The sequence below is a fragment of the Alligator sinensis genome, unplaced genomic scaffold (genome assembly GCF_000455745.1).
Source record: "Alligator sinensis unplaced genomic scaffold, ASM45574v1 scaffold2168_1, whole genome shotgun sequence".
NCBI lineage: Eukaryota > Metazoa > Chordata > Crocodylia > Alligatoridae > Alligator > Alligator sinensis.
In genome coordinates this window covers 184,418-202,068 of record NW_005843215.1, presented here as the reverse complement: position 1 = coordinate 202,068, position 17,651 = coordinate 184,418, and the positions used below count along the sequence as shown (strand labels likewise).

The 17,651-nt window shown below is 41.9% G+C and overlaps 1 protein-coding gene across 1 annotated transcript in view; it reads left to right on the top strand.

Moving 5' to 3' along the window:
* The first annotated feature begins 1,089 nt into the window (after positions 1-1,089).
* NPEPPS (aminopeptidase puromycin sensitive) overlaps positions 1,090-17,651 on the top strand; it is a 60,277-nt gene continuing 43,715 nt past the window's right edge. The window contains exons 1-2 of the mRNA XM_025194460.1: positions 1,090-1,209; positions 15,354-15,431. Coding sequence (XP_025050245.1) covers positions 1,107-1,209; positions 15,354-15,431 — 181 coding nt within the window. The 5' untranslated portion in view covers positions 1,090-1,106. The remainder of the gene's footprint in view (positions 1,210-15,353; positions 15,432-17,651) is intronic.

The following is a 17,651-nucleotide window of genomic DNA, read 5'->3' as shown; positions in this document are numbered from 1 at the left end:
TCTATAGAGATACTTGCGCTATTTTTAAAATTTTGATAGTTACACATAGTAATGTACAGTCTCTCTTGAATTACAAGGCATGAACCAGTCACTATCTGCGATTACAAAGAAACTTCCTCAGAAGGGTGTGCCTTATGCATTAGGCCATTGTGGAGATTTATACATATTTCTCTGAAGCATCAGATACTAACTAACCTGGTTGACAGGCAACTGGACTAGCTAGATCACTGTTCTGATATGGTAATTCCAATATTCAGACAGTTTATTTTCCTTATTCTTTTTAATCACTATCTGGAACTTGTTTCCATTATAAGCCTAGTGATTTGGACTTGGAGAACCAGTTATGCTTGTGTAGAGACAGACTGGCCCACTTGGCTCTGGTCATGTAGATTGTTTGAGTGGCAGTTACAGGTTTTTGTAAGCAAAGCTACAGCTATGTTAACATGCCAAAAACATACCAAGAAATAAAAGATGCAAGGCCTCACACTTCAAGGAATAAGCCAACCACTAATTGTTTGGAGTAAGGAAGATGTTTCATTCATTAGGCAGTTTATTTCATAATTGTCCAATTGGGAATTCTTTGAAAAATCTGGTACTAGATACCGCCAGAAATTTGGATATCAGATCAAACCATTACACCTATATGATGATTCCTGTGTGTTTAGCTATAACAAAGTTCTTAAATAATGCCAACTTTTTCCATCCAAAATCTTTTATCCATTTTATAGTGGGTTGATATTTAGTTTTGACTTCTCTGAATACAGGCCGTTTCATCCAAGGGAAATATTAGTGTGGTAAGGAATTTTGTTACCACTGTGGTAGTTGGTCATTTTTTAAGCAAAGTGTGTATGTATTCAAGAATTGATAGAAAGGCTTTCACTAAAACTTTAAGGCAGTCTGGTCAGCCACTGTAGCTCATTGCTAGCAAAGAAAGCTTCTAGCTTCCCTGGGTGTTTTTTTTCCTCCATCGTGACTTTGTTTTCTCTGATATCAGACATCTCATGATGCAAAGGTTTTTTTAGATTAAGTGGTTGTAGAAGGAGAATACCATGCAAAAGTAACAATGATAGAGGAGAATTAGTTCAAGTCTTTCCTGACACTTGCTGATGGAACTTCTTTTGCAGGTGAAACAGGCAACCAATCAAATTGTGATGAACTGTGCTGATATTGACATTATTACAGCCTCCTATGCACCAGAGGGCGATGAAGGTAAGAAATTGTCTTGAAGTGGTGTATTAGTGTTCTTTCACGATGTTTTTCATACTGTAAGTGTTGTCACTCATAGTAAACATCCCCTATTTCTAGAGTTTACCTTGTACTGTAGCTCTTGAGCTTGGTTTACTTCTATCTGCCATGCTTATATTTTGCATACAATGTTGTGGATGCTCTTAGATCGGGGGTGGGCAATTATTTGGGCCCTGGGGGCCACATAGAGAGTTTTGTTGAGTTGTTGTGAGCCAGGTCAGCAACACAACGCCCCCCTCCCCCCTGCCGCAGGCAGGTACGGTGCAGTGTTTGGGAGCAGGAGCAGGGTGGGAGAGGCCAGGATTGTGGGGCAGGAGCAGAGTAGTAACAGTGTGGGGCCTGGGGTAGGTTCCCCCCCAGCGGGGGAGGCTGCAATCTGCTGCCCACATGTCCCTGTGACAGGCACAGATTCTGTGGGCAGGAGCTTGCAGGGAATGGATCACAGCTCTGCACCTGGCGGTGGCCCCAGAAGCAGTTCCCTGCCTACCCAACTGCATGCCCTGCCTGCATGATTGCCAGGTGATCTCCATGTAGACCCTGGGATTGTGGGGTGGGGACAGCATGGGGCCAGGGCCCTGGGCAGAGCCATGATCTGCTTCCTGTATACCTCTGCCCTGTGCGGGGCGGGTAGGGGGAAGCTGCCTGGGGGTGGCTGAGTGGGTGGATGGGAGCTGGAGCCAGGGCCCCACATGCTGGGGCAAGAGCCACCCGGCTGAAGCTTCGTCCACACCTGGAGCAGCTCAGCAGGGGCAGGAGGAGGAGCCCTCGCGGGAGATGAGATTCACCTGGGCAGCTGCAGCTGCACTGGGAGCAGCCCAGCTGGTAAGCTGTGTGTACCAGCCTAGACTGGGGCTGGCGGGCACAGGCAAAGGGCACAGTGCTGTCTGTCCTGGGTGGGTTCAACCCCATCAGAGCGCTATGGTTTCAGCTGCAGCCTGGGTCCAGTCAATTGGCAGGTGCTCCCTGCAGGCCGGATCCAGCCCATGAGCCATGTTTTCCCACCCTCCGTCTTAGACTGAGTTGTAGATTCTGTAGTCTGTACTTTCAGGGCCTGCAGTTCAACACAATGACAATATATAGGCAACAGCTCCAGTTAAAGAAAGGGTAGAGAAATCGATGTTGGAATCAAAGTAGCGAGAAATATTAATGGGAGAAATATATTTGCGGGAGAGAAGGCATTTGATGCACCTACACAGAAAAGGGTTCCAGGCATAACTAAGTAGCTGCAGGAGACAATGGGAATAGTAAGAGATAAGGATTGGGAAGAAATAAAAGCAGCAAATGGTGGGGTTGAGATTACATGGGGCCTTAACAGAGAGAAGACATTTGAATTGATAATGTTTGACTGGGAGCTGCTTCAAGAGATTCAAGAATTAACGTGTATGCAACAAAGTCATGGGAGAGAAGGTGATTTCAGCAATGTTTTGCATAGACTTGGAGGTTGGTGGAGAGAAATTAAAGTAATGAGTGCATGACATGACCAAGATGTGAATGATGTGGTCTTTGAAATAAAAACAGGTACCGTGCAGGAACACGTGTGATCTTTCTGATGTGTATAGTTTTTGGTGGAGCTCTTTGGTAGATCAGTCATGACAACAGTTATTTGGTACTCTTATATATAAGAGTACTACTTAAATCATCCAGGCAGTAAACAAGCTCTGTACAGTTTTTTCTAACAAGGGAAAGCTGTGATAGTGATGTCATGAAGTAGTGCCTTTAAAACTTGGTTATAAATAAGATGAACGGCTGTGGTTTGGGATTTGAGAAAGATGTTTCTAAGGTTTATAAAATAGGTTTCTATTTTCTTAAAGTGTTTCAGTCGCTGGAGAAATGAAAGGGTTGAAAAGCAATGGTATATTATAGAGGTGCACTGATATATCAGTTGCATATCATATTGGCATTGATAAGAGGAAAATTAACGTTATTGGCTTTTTCTGGCTGGTGTAGCTGATAATGTTCACTGATAAATATAATATGCCTTCTGGCCAAGGTCTCCACACATGCATGTGGTCAGGAATGTAGCCAGGCAGCATGGAATACAGTCAGGGCAGTGCACAGGACCTGGGGCCAGGGTGGTGAGGGGGATAGAGCTGTGGGTGACTTGTCTGGGGGGGTGCAGGGAAGAGGGGACTCCCCACTGCTGCGTGCACCCCTCTGGTGAGCCATGGGGGGCATGTGCTGCCCCCGATTTGCACGCAGGTTGGATGCAGGCTCAGGGCTCTTCACTCTGCTGCCTTTCCCCCAGGAGCTCTGCGCCAGTCCTGTGCCTGCTGCCTCAATGCTTCCAGGTGGGCAGGGGGCAAGTTGTGCTTCCCACTGCCAGGGGCCAGCACAGGGCCCCCAGGGCAAAGGAAACAAGGTGGAGAGCCCCAAGCCTACAGAACGCAGCCTGCATCTGCCATCACCCTGCTTGGCTCAGCTCCAGTTAAGTGTCCCCAGGCTTAAAAATGGTGGCAGCAGCACTTGAACTAAAGCTCATTCAACAAGCTTTAGTTCAAGCTCCCCCATCACCATTTTTAAGCACTGGGATGCTGATCTGCTTGATGAACTGCCTGTGGTTCTGTCCCTTTCCCCACCCTAGCCCCAAGTCCCATTCACCACTGTGGCTGGGCAGTGCCCCAGCCCACTCCCTTCCTCACCGCAGGGGCCTCGATCTGCCCCCGCCTCCCTCCATGCCCCTTTTCTCTCGCATGCTCTTTCCCCTCCAGAATTACCTGCAGGGAGCTGCTCTTCATGTTGCCCGGCTGCATTCCTGTAAATTGGTTATCAGATTGGTATATACCGAGACGGTTGGTTAAAAATTGGCTATCGGTATCAGCCAAGAAAATCTTTATCGGTGCACCCCAGTATATTAAATTTCTTTGAACATATAAGTAAATTAAAGCTAAAATTCTAGACTGGATTTAGCAGGTACAACTCAACTTTGTTATGGAGATAGATTGGGACATGATTAACATAATTACTATTGCAGTGGTCAAAAATGCTGATTTTTTTTTTTTTCATGTGACCAAAAACATATCTACGATCAGACTTTGCCTATAAATTAGTTTGTGTTTTTATTTAGTTTACTGTTAGAATTATATTTTTTTGCAAACATCAGGAAAGTAACTTGTGGACCTCCCAGTTCTGGCTCTGCACAGCTAATGATGCCCAGACAGATAGAGATCAATGCTCTAATGAAGTAACATTCAGTGGGTATGTTTGGGAAAGTGGAACCCTCCGCAAGAAGTGCAGTCGCTAGCCAAAGAGCAACAGGTCTATAGCAGGCAGTATTGTTAAGCAGTTTGGAATCTCTATTCAGCCTCCATGGATGTGGGAGAATGTAATGCTAATTCCAGATGCAAGCTTTAATTCAGGCTATGGGGTTTTATCTTGGCTCTACAATCCCACATAGGCTTTCCGTGGATTTTATACCCCCGAGAACAGCTTTGTGTGCTATCGCTCAAGATCTTTAGTTTTGTTAGATGCTCCATGCAGTGACAGTGGTGGAGGATATAGAATTTAAATCCAACAATATCTCATAGGCACATGCCACCTCTTGAAGTCTTTTCAAGCACCCAGGAAATGACAAGTACAAATGGGGAAGGATGAATTAACTCAGCTAAGATGAACACTTCCTTGCTGTGGGAAAGAAAGAAGCACAAGAGACTTAAAACTGAGCGCCTTCCCCTTCCTGTCCCCTCCCCTGTTTTTTTTGGGTCCCACTTATGATAATGTTGTGAACCTAATAGTATTTCCCTTAGACGTGACTGTATTATGGTCTTTTAATGCTAGCATCCTCATTGGGCAACTTGGCAATACAGTCGCAGACTTTAATATAAAAAAAAATTACTATCTAACAATGTTGTGTCCTTTGTACCTTTTCAGTGTGTATAATCTAGTAAAATGGAAAAATGTTTTTATGGTTAAATTACTTCTTTCTAATTGTAATTAACTTTTAATGTGGTTTTCACATCTCTCTGGCTGTAGTGTATATGCACATTTCAAACTGTTAAAATCATAAATATTCAAAATGCATAGTTTTTTTACATAACACATGTATTAACAGGTTTCTTATACTTGGATTATTTATAAGGTTACGGCATTGCAGTTTGGGAGGCTGCCAGATAGTAATAGCTTTCAAAGTAAAATTGCATGGAATTGGCAGACTATTTGTAGAGGATATTTGCTAGCACCTGTTGATATGGCTCACAAGTCATTCTTGCTAATACTGATATTGTGTACTGCTTCTAACTGATATTTATGACTGACTACAAATATAAAATGCAGCCCTATAAAGGAATACAAATACAAACCAAATTAATTGGGTTTTACCACCAGTGTAAAACCTTTAAAAAAAAAAAAAAAAAAAAGACTATTATATACTATTAACTTTAAAAACAAGAATCTTGGGTATCATAGTAAGATTGTGTTGCTTGTCTCCTTTAAAGGTGCAGCTAGGATTTTACTACCTTGAGTTCTGTTCCTCAGTAGGGAAGAATTTCTTATGAATTCTTTACTAAATAAGCGATGAGATAATCAGCCTCTTAACTCCTTTCCTGTATAGTTCTATTCTGCGAAGTATGGTGTAGTAATAGAACCTTGCAAAACAGTATGTTCCCTTTGTTTATGGAGGCAAACCTACTAAATTCAGTGAAACTGCTGAGTTGTTTGCTGCTGATTCCTAGTAGCCTTTCTGAGCTAGCACAAGCATAATGGAGGGCGATAGATATAACCACAGCTTTTGTAGCAACAGAATTCTAAAGCTTTTTTCCTCTGCTGTAAGCGTTTTGCTGCACTGAAGACTGGTACAGGTGAATCCAGGATCTTCATTACTAATAGTGATGATGATTGAACTTAAGAATGAATGTTAAATACTAAAATTGGAGAATTAATTCTAAGACTAGTATAGTAATTGTAGGCTCAGTATCTCTGGACTTAGCACTTGAGTCAGCTAATGTTGCACTGGAACAGCGATGCTCAATTTACAATTCAGAATTTTCTGTTGTATACACTGACTCATTTCTTTTAATTGTAAAAGAAAACTCCATTAACACGAGGGATCTTTAGTTGCCTTCTAGAATTTAGGCTCTTTTTGGTGTCTACAGCCAAATATTTACTATGCAAAGCCTTCTACTTTTAGTGAAAATGGGTGGCCTACATTAGATATATTACCTGTCTAAATGGATGATCCTGCTTAACCAAATAAGGGAGTAAGAAAAATGCACAAATAGTAACTCTTCAGATAAATTTCAGGGGACCCGTTTCATACTCATACTAAATATTGGAAAATAATTAGTTTAATTTCACTGCAAATCTGCATTTTAAAGAGGTGTGAAATTATCTGATGTAGCCGTGATCACTGACTAATTATTTCTCACCTTCATTTAACTTGGAGAGCATTTTGAATATTTCAAAACTCCGAGGCACAGCAACTTTATTAAAAACATTGTGAATTTTGAGAGGCTCAGATAGTAATCATTTCCCAAGTAAAATTAGTCAGCTGTAGTACTGTTTAATTTTAACAGAAATAGAGTAAGCATTACCTTATTCTTTAGCACTGCAATTATTAAAAACATGTTTTTAAAAGAAGTCACCAAATGACCCATTTGAATTTTTGCTACTTAACCAACTTTCTGGAGAAATGAAACAGCTAATGCAAGACCCTAAGTAAGGGTAGGCACTATAGGTCATTGTTTGAAGCCCCACCTCCCGATATCATATGATTACATTAGCATTTATATTCAAGAACAAACAGTAAGTTTCTAATTGTTGTGCAAAGCTTGGCAATGTGATTCGTGTAACTGGTAGCAAGTCTGCATATAGTTTGAAATAGCTTGGAGAGATGTGAACTGTCCTGTGCATTTCAGTGGAGCATTAACTTCAAGACCTAATGGTGCTCATCAGCTCTATCTTAGCAGAGGACTCTGAGTGACCTTGAAGGATCCTGAGCAGTGGTGTGCAGTGGTGTGCAGAGAAGCCTTAATATGCATTTGGTAAGATGAAAGGGGATATTGTCATGCCTGAGACTTTTTGAAAGGAGAAAGCAATACGTCTCTTAAGCAATACAGTGAAATGTTGTAAAAATAGAAAGTGCCATCATGCATTGTATTACTGGAGGTCAGTGGTTAATGCTGAAAACTGAGGTATGATATGACACTACACAATTCTGAGCATTGCCCTGTTACATCTGTAAAATTTAGACTCCAACACAGTTCCTTCTCTGAAAACTGCTCCAGTGCTATGGCAGGCATTTTGGCACATGTCTAGGGGATAGCAGCTTAGGCCTGTACGCATAAGGAAGTATTCGATTTGGATTCGGCAGATTCGGAGGACAGTGATTTGATTTGGTGATTTGAATCACTGTCCCCATTTGATTCAGCCGAATCAGAATTGGCAATTCGGTGCTGATTCAGATCAGCCAGGGAGGGTAAGGCACAGCCAGGTGACTGCAGGTTCTCCTGTGGCTCCTCTGGCTGTGCCTGCCTCTCCCCAGGTAGGGGGAGCCATGGGAGAAACCCCCTTGGCTTCCCTGCCAGGCCCCATCCCCTGCCCAGCCCTAGCCCCTGGGCACTTAAATTAAAAAAAAAAAAAAAAAAAAAAAAAAAAAAAAAAAAAAAAAAAGCCCTGCACTCACCGAATGCAGCAGTGGGGATCAGGGCCTCTGAGGGCTTGTGGCAGAACCTCTCTGCACAGTGGGGATTCCCTGCCCTGGGCTGGCATCTGTGTGGCAGCTCCCCCATGGCGCGGGTGTAGCGTGGTTTGGCAGGGCACCACATGCTGTCCGGGAGCTGGGACCGCTGGAGCTGAGCGGTGCCAGACTCTGGGTGACTGACTGCTGGAGCCACCCCAGCTCCTGTACAGCATGTGTCACCTTGCCAAGCCGTGCTGCACCCTCCCTGGCTGGGCAAGTGGCAGCAGGGCAGAGCCCCTGGTCTGAGTGCTGCTGCGCCCGCATCCCACATCTGCTGCCCCGGCTGGACAGCTTGTTCCAGTCCCAGCCCCAATCCCTCCCTCCCCCGTGTCCCTTCCCCCCCCCCACCCCTCCAAACACCAGCTGGGGGCAGCTGTGTCAGCTGCCTGTTTAGTCTATGGCCGAATCTCCATAGCGGCTGAATGTTTTCCAAATCTTTTCTGAATCGATTCAGATGCTTTGAGTCAATTCGGAGCTTTTAATTGGTCTTCGATTTGGATTTGGAGATTCGGTCCCCAAATCGGGCTGAATCTCCGAATCAAATCAGCTACCAAAGCTTCGCACAGCCCTAATAGGAACCTGCTCAGAGGCTGGGGTTTGCGACAGGAACTGTGGTAGTAACAGTGTTTAAACCCAGGATTCCCAACATGATGGGTTGGGACAAATGCAGAACTGTTGTTATAAACTCCCTTCTCATACATAGTTTAAAATTTGTAGTTATATTAGGTATTGATAGTGAGGAGGGTTTAAAACCTAGAACCTGGGGACCGTTTGCCCTTGTATTAAAACAATATTAGCTAAAGTAGTTGTAGAATGTATTTAGATGACATGGTTAGGCAACTAATTGTGCTGGGTCATTAACCTGGATATGAATAACTTACATTACTCAATAGATAAATATTTGAGGAGTACTACTACATTTTAACTCTTAGAATGCCACTGACAGTCTTATTTTCAGTAGAGGAAATGTGATATTTAGTGTATTAAAGCCACAACTATCTTCTGTACCCTAGGGTTTTTAACATGTGTTTTTTTTCGTACTGTGGGCAATGACCTTACATAGACCAAGTCGTGTTTTCTGTGTAGGTATCATTCTGTGTAAGACAGAATCCTTAAATCAGCTTTATTTCTAACTTTTATAACTCATTCTTTAGCATTTGGTTTTGTCTTTTCTATGAAATACTCCAGACTAGACGTATTGCATAGAATCTTTGGCTACAAGCCGAAGTTTTTCATTACATGCCTATAAATTGGAATAATTAATTAATTGATGTACCCATCTGTCTGCTGTACAATTTCAGGAATTATTCTGTAGAAGCATAGTAATTTATTTAAAATATACATGCTCTAATACAAGTCTTTTTCTTGTAAAAATTTGTTAAATATGTAATGCTCCATATTTTGGAAACTTATTGGATCCTATTTTTATGATTTTTTTTCCAAAGAAACTGACAATTTCTCCCTGTTTTTCTCATGCTACTTGGTTCAGACTGTATACTGAAGTGCCTGTGATTAACTCACCACCTTGCGGTGCCAAACCCTCCAAAGTTAGTTGGCTTGCCAAAATTGTGCTGTTCTCTTCAGGAGCTTTTGTATTCAGCTCCATCAGAAATTTCAGCAGCCTCTTGATGCAATTGCATCTTTGTTACTGGCAGTTCTTAAGCACTTATGGGGAAAAAAACATACCGAGGACAGTTTTTTATTGCTTATCTGTCATGGGCTGGAGACCACTAATTTCATTGTGTTAGACATTAAAATCTTGGAATTTTTAAATGGACATCCTTAAATTACTGGAATACTCTGTTTAATCACCATCTTTGACTAGATATAAATTAGTGTTTTGGTGTATGTTAACGTAAAAATCCATATGCAAGTGAGAACTTGGGTCTGTCCAGTCTCTCTTGATTCCATATACCAAGTTATTAAGAAATTCTGCTACATACATTTTATGAAACATTTAGCTGAATAAATTGCTATTGGTCATATACACAAGTTTAATGCTTTGTTTTAAAGATATTACATAGCCATTTTCTTTTACCACATGAAATTTGTCATGTGAGGATGTTGAGTTTCATGGCCTTATTTTCAGTGGTGCTGAGCATCCAGAGCATACATTATAATCAGAGGATGCTGAGAGTGCACATTTCCTTTTGAATAATCAAGTACTTAGTTTCAACTGTAATATATACATGGACTCTGATGGAAGCAACCCTGCTTAAAGACTGTTTTTAACTCTGTCCTATCTTCTCTGCTCAACTAGCTATGTTCTGTACTATTGGGAAACATAGTAGTTACCTGTACCTATTAACATACTTTTTCTTTGAAGGCAAAAATAAAACTAGTTTTAGGATATGCATCTACCTTGCCTGTTGAAACAGATGTGTTTTAACCACACTGATCTGATAGACAGCAAGGTTCAGGCAGAGATTTGACTAATTTGATTTGTCATGGTTAAAACAGTTCCTAAACACTTCTGCATTGGTAAGACTACTTTTTTAAAGTAATGGAGCCATGTCATAGATTTATAGATTTATAGATTCTAGGGTAGGAAGGGACCTCAGTGGGCCATCTAGTCTGACCCCTTGCCCCTGGCAGGCAAGAAAAGGGTCACCAAACCTGGGGTCATGTGAACCCAGCCGGGTGCCTGTCCAGTCTCCTCTTGAAGACCCCCAAGGATGGTACCACCTCCCTTGGAAGCCCATTTCAGATCCTGGCAACCCAGACTTTTTTCTAATGTCCAGTCTAAACCTAGTCTCCAGTAGCTTATGGCCATTGTTCCTTGTTGCTCCAGGGGGTGCCTTGGTATTCAGATCATCGCCTACTTCATGTTGCTCCCCACTTATGAATTTGTTTGCTGCCACAAGTTCCCCTTTCAGCCTTCTCTTGAAGAGGCTGAAGAGGTTAAGGTCCCTCAGCCTTTCCTCATAGGACCTTCCCTGGAGGCCTCTAATCAGATGAGTAGCTCTTCTTTGGACCCTCTCCAGGTTGTACACATCCCACTTAAACTATGGTGTCCAGAACTGGACACAGTACTCTAGCTGCGGCCTGACCAGTGCCACCTAGAGAGGGAGAATCACCTCCCTGGACCTGTTTGTGAAGCACCTACGGATGCACGACAAGGTGCGATTGGCTCTGCTGACTGCATCATCACATTGACGACTCATGTTCATCCTGGAGTCTTCAGTAACTCCAAGATCTTTCTGCCTCAGTGGTGCTGAGAAGGTCTATAGGTATGATGGCAGTTCTACCCCCCAGTCTGTAGGTATGATGGCAGTTCTTTTTCCCTAGATGCAGCACCTTGCACTTGTCCTTATTGAATTGCATCCTGTTGCTTTCTGACATCTTCCTCAACCTGTCTAGGTCAGCCTGGATCTGGTTCCTCCTCTCCAGGGTGTTGGCTTCACCCCATATTTTTCTGTCATCCGTGAATTTGTACAGGGTGCTTCTCACCCCCTCATCCAAATCACCGATGAAGATGTTGAACAGCACTGGCCCCAGAACTGAGCCCTGGGGGCCTCCACTGCACACATCTTTCCAGGTTGAACTCGACCCATCCACCACCGCTCTCTGTGTGTGACCCTTGAGCCAGTTTGCTACCCATTCTACCGTATAATCATCCAAGGCAAATCTCCTCAGTATATTTATAAGGATGGTCTGGGATACTGTGTTGAAGGCCTTCTTGAAGTCCAGATAGATAACATCCACCTTGACTCCTGCATCAACTCCACCTCGACTCCTACATCTAAACATTTAGTGGCCTTGTCATAAAAAGAAACTAGGTTAGTCAGGCAGGACCTGCCTGCTATAAACCCATGTTGGTTACCCCTCCGCATCGTATTAGCCAGCGGGCTCCCACAGATGTATTCCTTGATCATTTTTTCTAGGATTTTCCCAGGGATAGATGTAGATATCAGGGATGGAGGTAATGATATCATTATGTCATTAATAAAAATAAATACATTGTAGCAAAGAGTATGTGCATGTGTGTGGTAGTGCCTTCAGATAACACTACCAAATTTAAATATTCATTGTCAACTTTGGCAAAGACCTTCCTTCTTTGTATACTTCAAGATTCCCTAGTTTCAGTAGGATGAAATTGTAAATTTGTAGTGATGCTGAATCTGTGACTGCAGTCAGTTTTGTTTAGTTACAAGTTATTAAAAGACAAATGGCTTCTGCTGCGCCACAGTCTTGATATGCACAGTATAGGTAGGTTTTTTTTTTTTTAATGGTTTTGATTCCTTAGTTTACATTGACAGCTCCACTGGGCAGTGTACTTTCCAGGAAGCCCAGTGGAAGCTTTTGACACAAACATTCAGCCCCTCCATTTTGCTCTACAGAGAAAGCTATCTCACTGTCATATTGCAATAGGTTTGTTCTCCATTAGACTCTAAAGATAGCAAGGGTCAAAATCCACTGAGTCTCTTAATGGCGTAATCAGCAGTTAGTTTCATTCTCTCATTACCTTAAAGCCCAGTATTGCACCTCATTTTTCAGACCTCTGCACCACTAGCTGTCTTACTCTGTACTTAGCAGTTGACTGCCACCTCCATTTTATGCATAATGTTTCCTTTTATTCCTCTACATTCTATAAAATTAATAGAACAAAGGAGGCCTGATCACCTCTTTTCTTGGGTGAATTTGGTGAAAACGTCCAGAAGACATTTTTTAGGCCTGTATATTAATATCCCAGGCCTGTTTTTGAATGGGATAGACTGAAGGTTCCTAAAGTGTTAGCCCACAAGCCCCTTTGCAGATTGCCATCCAGGACTGTGCCTTAGAAATTACTTTTTGTGGGCAAAACTTTGAGAGCCCCTGTTTAAAATAATTGTAGAATATAAACCAGTAGTCTAAACTTCTCAATACATCAGTCTATTAAAAAGTTATTTTTTTCTTTTTGCAACTGAGTTCACTACTAGATTTTTTTTATAAGTAGAATTATTTTGCTCTGTAATTTCCCATTGAAAGTAATACTGTTTAATTGCTGAATAAAGTGTCTTGGAGCCAGCTAATAAGACTAATGCATTTATACAGTTTTTTGCATTCTTTGTCATTTGAGGTTGGTATTTATTCTATTTAATTTTCAAGCTGAATACCTGTAGCAGAGGATCCAGACCATGTTACTTGGGTGTAAGAGAAGGGGAGGAGTGGGAACTATGGCAGGAAACCAGGAGGCTCCTTTGCCTTTAAGAAGGCATAGAGGGCAGACTGGCTCTTGATTGGCAGGGAAAGCCCTGTGCAGGGTTTAGGAAGGCACATGACCAAAAAGGGGGACTGGCTTCCAGGCACATAATCCCAGGGCCTGAGCCAGAACCTGCAGACTGTCTTGTATACTGGAGGGTGAGAGGAGCTCCTGAGGGAGATGCCTGTAGGGATTGACTAGCAGGCATCTGAGCTGTTCCCTGGAGCTGCCCAGGGGAAACTAAGGGAAGCTGATGGCCTGAATGAGTCATCAACCCAGAGCTGGATAGCCTTTTAGTTGGAAACAGTGGGTTGTATTTATGTTGTAATTCAAGCTGTTTGCCAGAGGACCCAGTTGTGGCTATGGGGAAGGTCTGGAGGCCACAAGGCGTGCCTGGTAGAGCACTCTGCATTAGGTAGTCTAGCCTGGGTCATGGTCAAGGACCAGAGGGCTGAGGCCTGGAGAAGCAAGCAGCTCAGCCTAGGGTAAGGGACTCGGAGGGCTGAAAGCAGAGGCAGGGAGGGCAATCCAGGCTAGGGTCAGGCACCCTGAGGGCTAGGAACCGGTGCCCCACAGCGTGAGATGTAGGGGCCAAATCAGTGGGCCAGGGCTGGAGTTGTTCAGCCAGAGGAAAGGGAGACTAAAGCCAAGAGGTCTCAAGCCTGTACAAGGGACAGAACAAGTTTAATATCTGAGAGACATGGGCGTGGCTGTAGGGGTGGAAGGAGGCCATAAATTTAACTCTTATGTGACATAACATAAACACATATGCATTGAATGTGTTTAAGTGGAAATTTACTGGCTCAGAACACTGGACTATATTAAAAATAGCATTCATCTGTTGATTGCATACAGCTTTGTTTCTCAAAGCTTGTTAGTGATGGATTATTAGTGTGTGGACAAGGTGGAGTGAAGTGCCTAGGATTTCATCTTGAGGCTTCCAGAGTGTAGCAGTTTTCTTTGCTAAGGAGAGCTGAAAGCAGTTCATTTCAGGCACAGCAAGTACCTTGCCATGAATTGGTTAGAAAAGAACAAGAACAGAAGGCTCTCTCTCTCTCGGGACTAAGCTGGCTGTCACCTGCAGGACAAGCTTGGTATCTGAATGCTAGTTTTCCTCATCCTTCCATGCAGTCTACATTCATTATCAAAGTGTGAATTTCTTCCAGTAAATTGCAAATACTGTTTAATTACAGTTATGGCTAGTAGACCCAATTGTAATTGGGAGTTTTCTCAGATGCTTTATAAAGTCACAAAGAGACAAGGTTCATATTTTTTAAGATCATTCTTATATGAAATCAATTTTTTTTCAATGTTAAAGAACTTGTACTTGGAAAATTGTATGTTGGTTTTCCAAATCATATTCTAGTTTCTAAAATAATTTTTGTATATCCTGTTTTATGGGATAATTGTGTAACATTAAACAAATCTTTTGGACCAAGTTTTTATTCTTTCTGTGTAAAATCATTGCATTTCCGTTTAAAAGAGATAATCTCACTTTTATTTTCCCTGTGCATCAGGAGGGTTGTGTTGTAGTGTGTTTGGTACTGTGCAACACAGAATTCTTTCCTCTGAGTTTAAATATACATCTCTTGTTGCTCTAAGCTAGTGGAAGGCCAGCCTTTTTTGGCAGGTGTGCTACAAATCAGCTCTGCACCCTCCCCGAGTACCACTCCAATCCCCTTCCCCTGTCTGATCTGCAGCTGTGCTTCCTTCTCCCTGCTCTCTGTCCCCCCAGTCAGCTGTGCCACACAGAGGCTGCCTATGCCACTTGTGATATATGGGCCACATGTTGGTCACCCCTGCGTTAAGCTCCGAGAGCCTTCCCAAATTTTTGCAAGTTTAATATTTCCTTGGAAGTGTGTGTGTGTGCGTGTGCGCACCCACGCACACATGCACACGTCTACAAAGAAATAAATTAAATGTGTGCATGTAGGGAGGGAAGAGTTTATTAAGTGGTGACCTGGAGTAAAATAGATGCATGGAAACCTTATGGTCTTTGATCCAACGTAAACATGCTTACAGTTGTTGCCCAGGGCAAGATAAATATAACATTGAATGCTGTCAATAGGTGGTACTTCTTTTATTGTTTAGATTTATATTGTTCTGTGTTAATTGAAATCTTGAACATAATATGCTGTAATCAAGATTAATCAGATGGGTTCAATTCACTGTGAAGTGTAAATGTAAAGTGCTCTTGAATTAAGGAAACACTTTTCAGCTCTTATTTTGAACAGAGTTCTATTTCCATTTCAGAAATACATGCCACAGGATTCAATTATCAGAATGAAGATGAGAAAGTTACTCTCTCCTTTCCCAGTACTCTTCAGAAAGGTAAGAGGTACTTTTTATCTCCGATTCCTGTGCTACTTGGCTGAGCATGAGTGTGTTTTCAAAACTTTCCCTATTGCCTAGGGTGGACCTGTCTTGCTTCATGTGATTTTTTTTCCCCTTCCAAATTTCAGTCTGGGTGACTATCAGACAACTCTTACTCACTGGCCTGAGAACTACATCGCTGCAGTTAAATAGGCTGCCCAGTTTTTATAAAGCATCAGTATTAAGAATGAAATCATCTAGTTATTTTAACAGGGGTATAAGTTATAGCTGTGTTGGTCTAAGGACATAGGCAAACAAGGTTCTTTGGGTAAATCTAATATCTTTTATTAGACCACTTAAATAGTTGGGAAAAATTCTATGCAAGCTTTTGAGTATAAATACCTGTTGTCAGGCTGAGGAAGCATCTGCAGTTGGTGTGCGCTCTTCTTGGATGGAATGAATGAAGGCTGTCCATATGTACAGGAAAAGTACTAAACTGTATTACAGCTCATTTTCAAGGCATACTTTCTGTGCTTATCTTCCTGTGGTATAAGTGTAAATACAAGTTTGAGGCTTGTTCAGACCTGTGACATAATTCAAATATTGTTTTTTATTTTCAAGTAGCTGGAGTTGGAGGCAACATTGAGTTGGTTTATGAGATTAACAGTAAGATACAGAATTTCTTCCACCTGGGTTGGTAGGGTCTGGTTCTTGAAAGGCTTGCATAATTGAGTTTGGTCTCTGTCCACCTGCTGAAGGGACCGATTTCCATCTTTGACACTACTCTTGCATCTGTTTTCAAGTGCAAGGTTTCTTTGGAAGTCTGAATAAGTAAATCACCTACCACCTGAGAACTGCTTAAAGGGTTGAGATCTGTTGGTAGGGCACTGAAGATGCTGTGTATTGGTGTTCACTGACTAAATCACTTGGCTTCCTGGAATTTCTACCTCTAAACAAAATCCTTTCCACCACACTGCACATGCTGTCTTGACTGCAGAGCACCTGTTACCAACAGAAGCATCTTTCTTGCAGGTGGTAGTTCTGTGCTGACAGTGCCATGAGTCTTCCATTAGATAATTAGTGACTATCATTGTCCTTTGCATCTAGGTTTATTAACTTTTATGCAATATTTGGAAGACTAATTTTAGCTCAGAGGTGGGGAAAAGTGTACAGTTACTGATTGTTGTTTGCCTACAAGCATCATGCAGCCTAGCAACAGCAGCACTGTAAGGGAGTGTTGGTATCTTGAGCAGCTTCTGTTCCAAGTAGCAGTTTGATAAAATACTGATGGATGAACAGTTTGGAAAAGATCCACTTGTAGAACTGTTTGAATATTTCCCTGATTTTTAAAAAGAATCTGGTGCAAGATACTCTGACAAGTTTATAACATTTTATACTTTTAAAACATTAATTTTTACATACTTCAAAATTCCTATATAATTCTCTTACCTGTCTTAGCTTTTGAAGTACCTCCAACAAACAATGGGAAGCTGCACCAGGTTTTACATTTACTCAGAAAAGGCCATATAAAATATGTACCAATTCATGAATCTGATACTTTATATGGTGTACTTCTTCATGAATTATTGTAAATCAGCAAAAGATTAAAGGAATAGAATACAGGCAGTCCTCAACTTACAATGTTTCGAGTTGCAGTGTTTTGCACTTACAAGGTTTATAAATTGACACCCTGTTTCAACTTTCTGACATCATTTTCGACTTTACAACACTCGATCTGATGTCATGCCACGCCAGCGAACAAGTTCGCTGTGTCGCTCATCTCTCTGGAGAACATCTGTCCAAACTTCCTTGGACATTTTCTTTAAGAAAGCAGACAAACTTCAGCCAAGACTCCAGCCAAGAACCCTTCAAAAAGTCCAGCAAAGTCACCTCGAAGAAGTCCTTCCAAATCAATACGATTGCTATTTACAATATAAACACATTAATGTAGCTATATTACTCATGTCTAATTGATTGAGTACAAAAATTCTGGATTATTTTTGGTGAAAATTGGGTATCGGGCTTTGGTTCAGGAACCAACCCCCCCCATTTATAACATTGTTTCCTATGAGAAAGTCGGTCCCGAGTTGCAACATTTCAACTTAAGACGTAGTTATCAGGAACCAATTGTGTCGTAAATCCGAGGACTGCCTGTACTTGTTATTTTGTTATTTAAATGTATCAGATTGAGATTAGTTCTTAAAATTGGTGTTAAAGGCGGTTTTCTTAAGAGTTTTC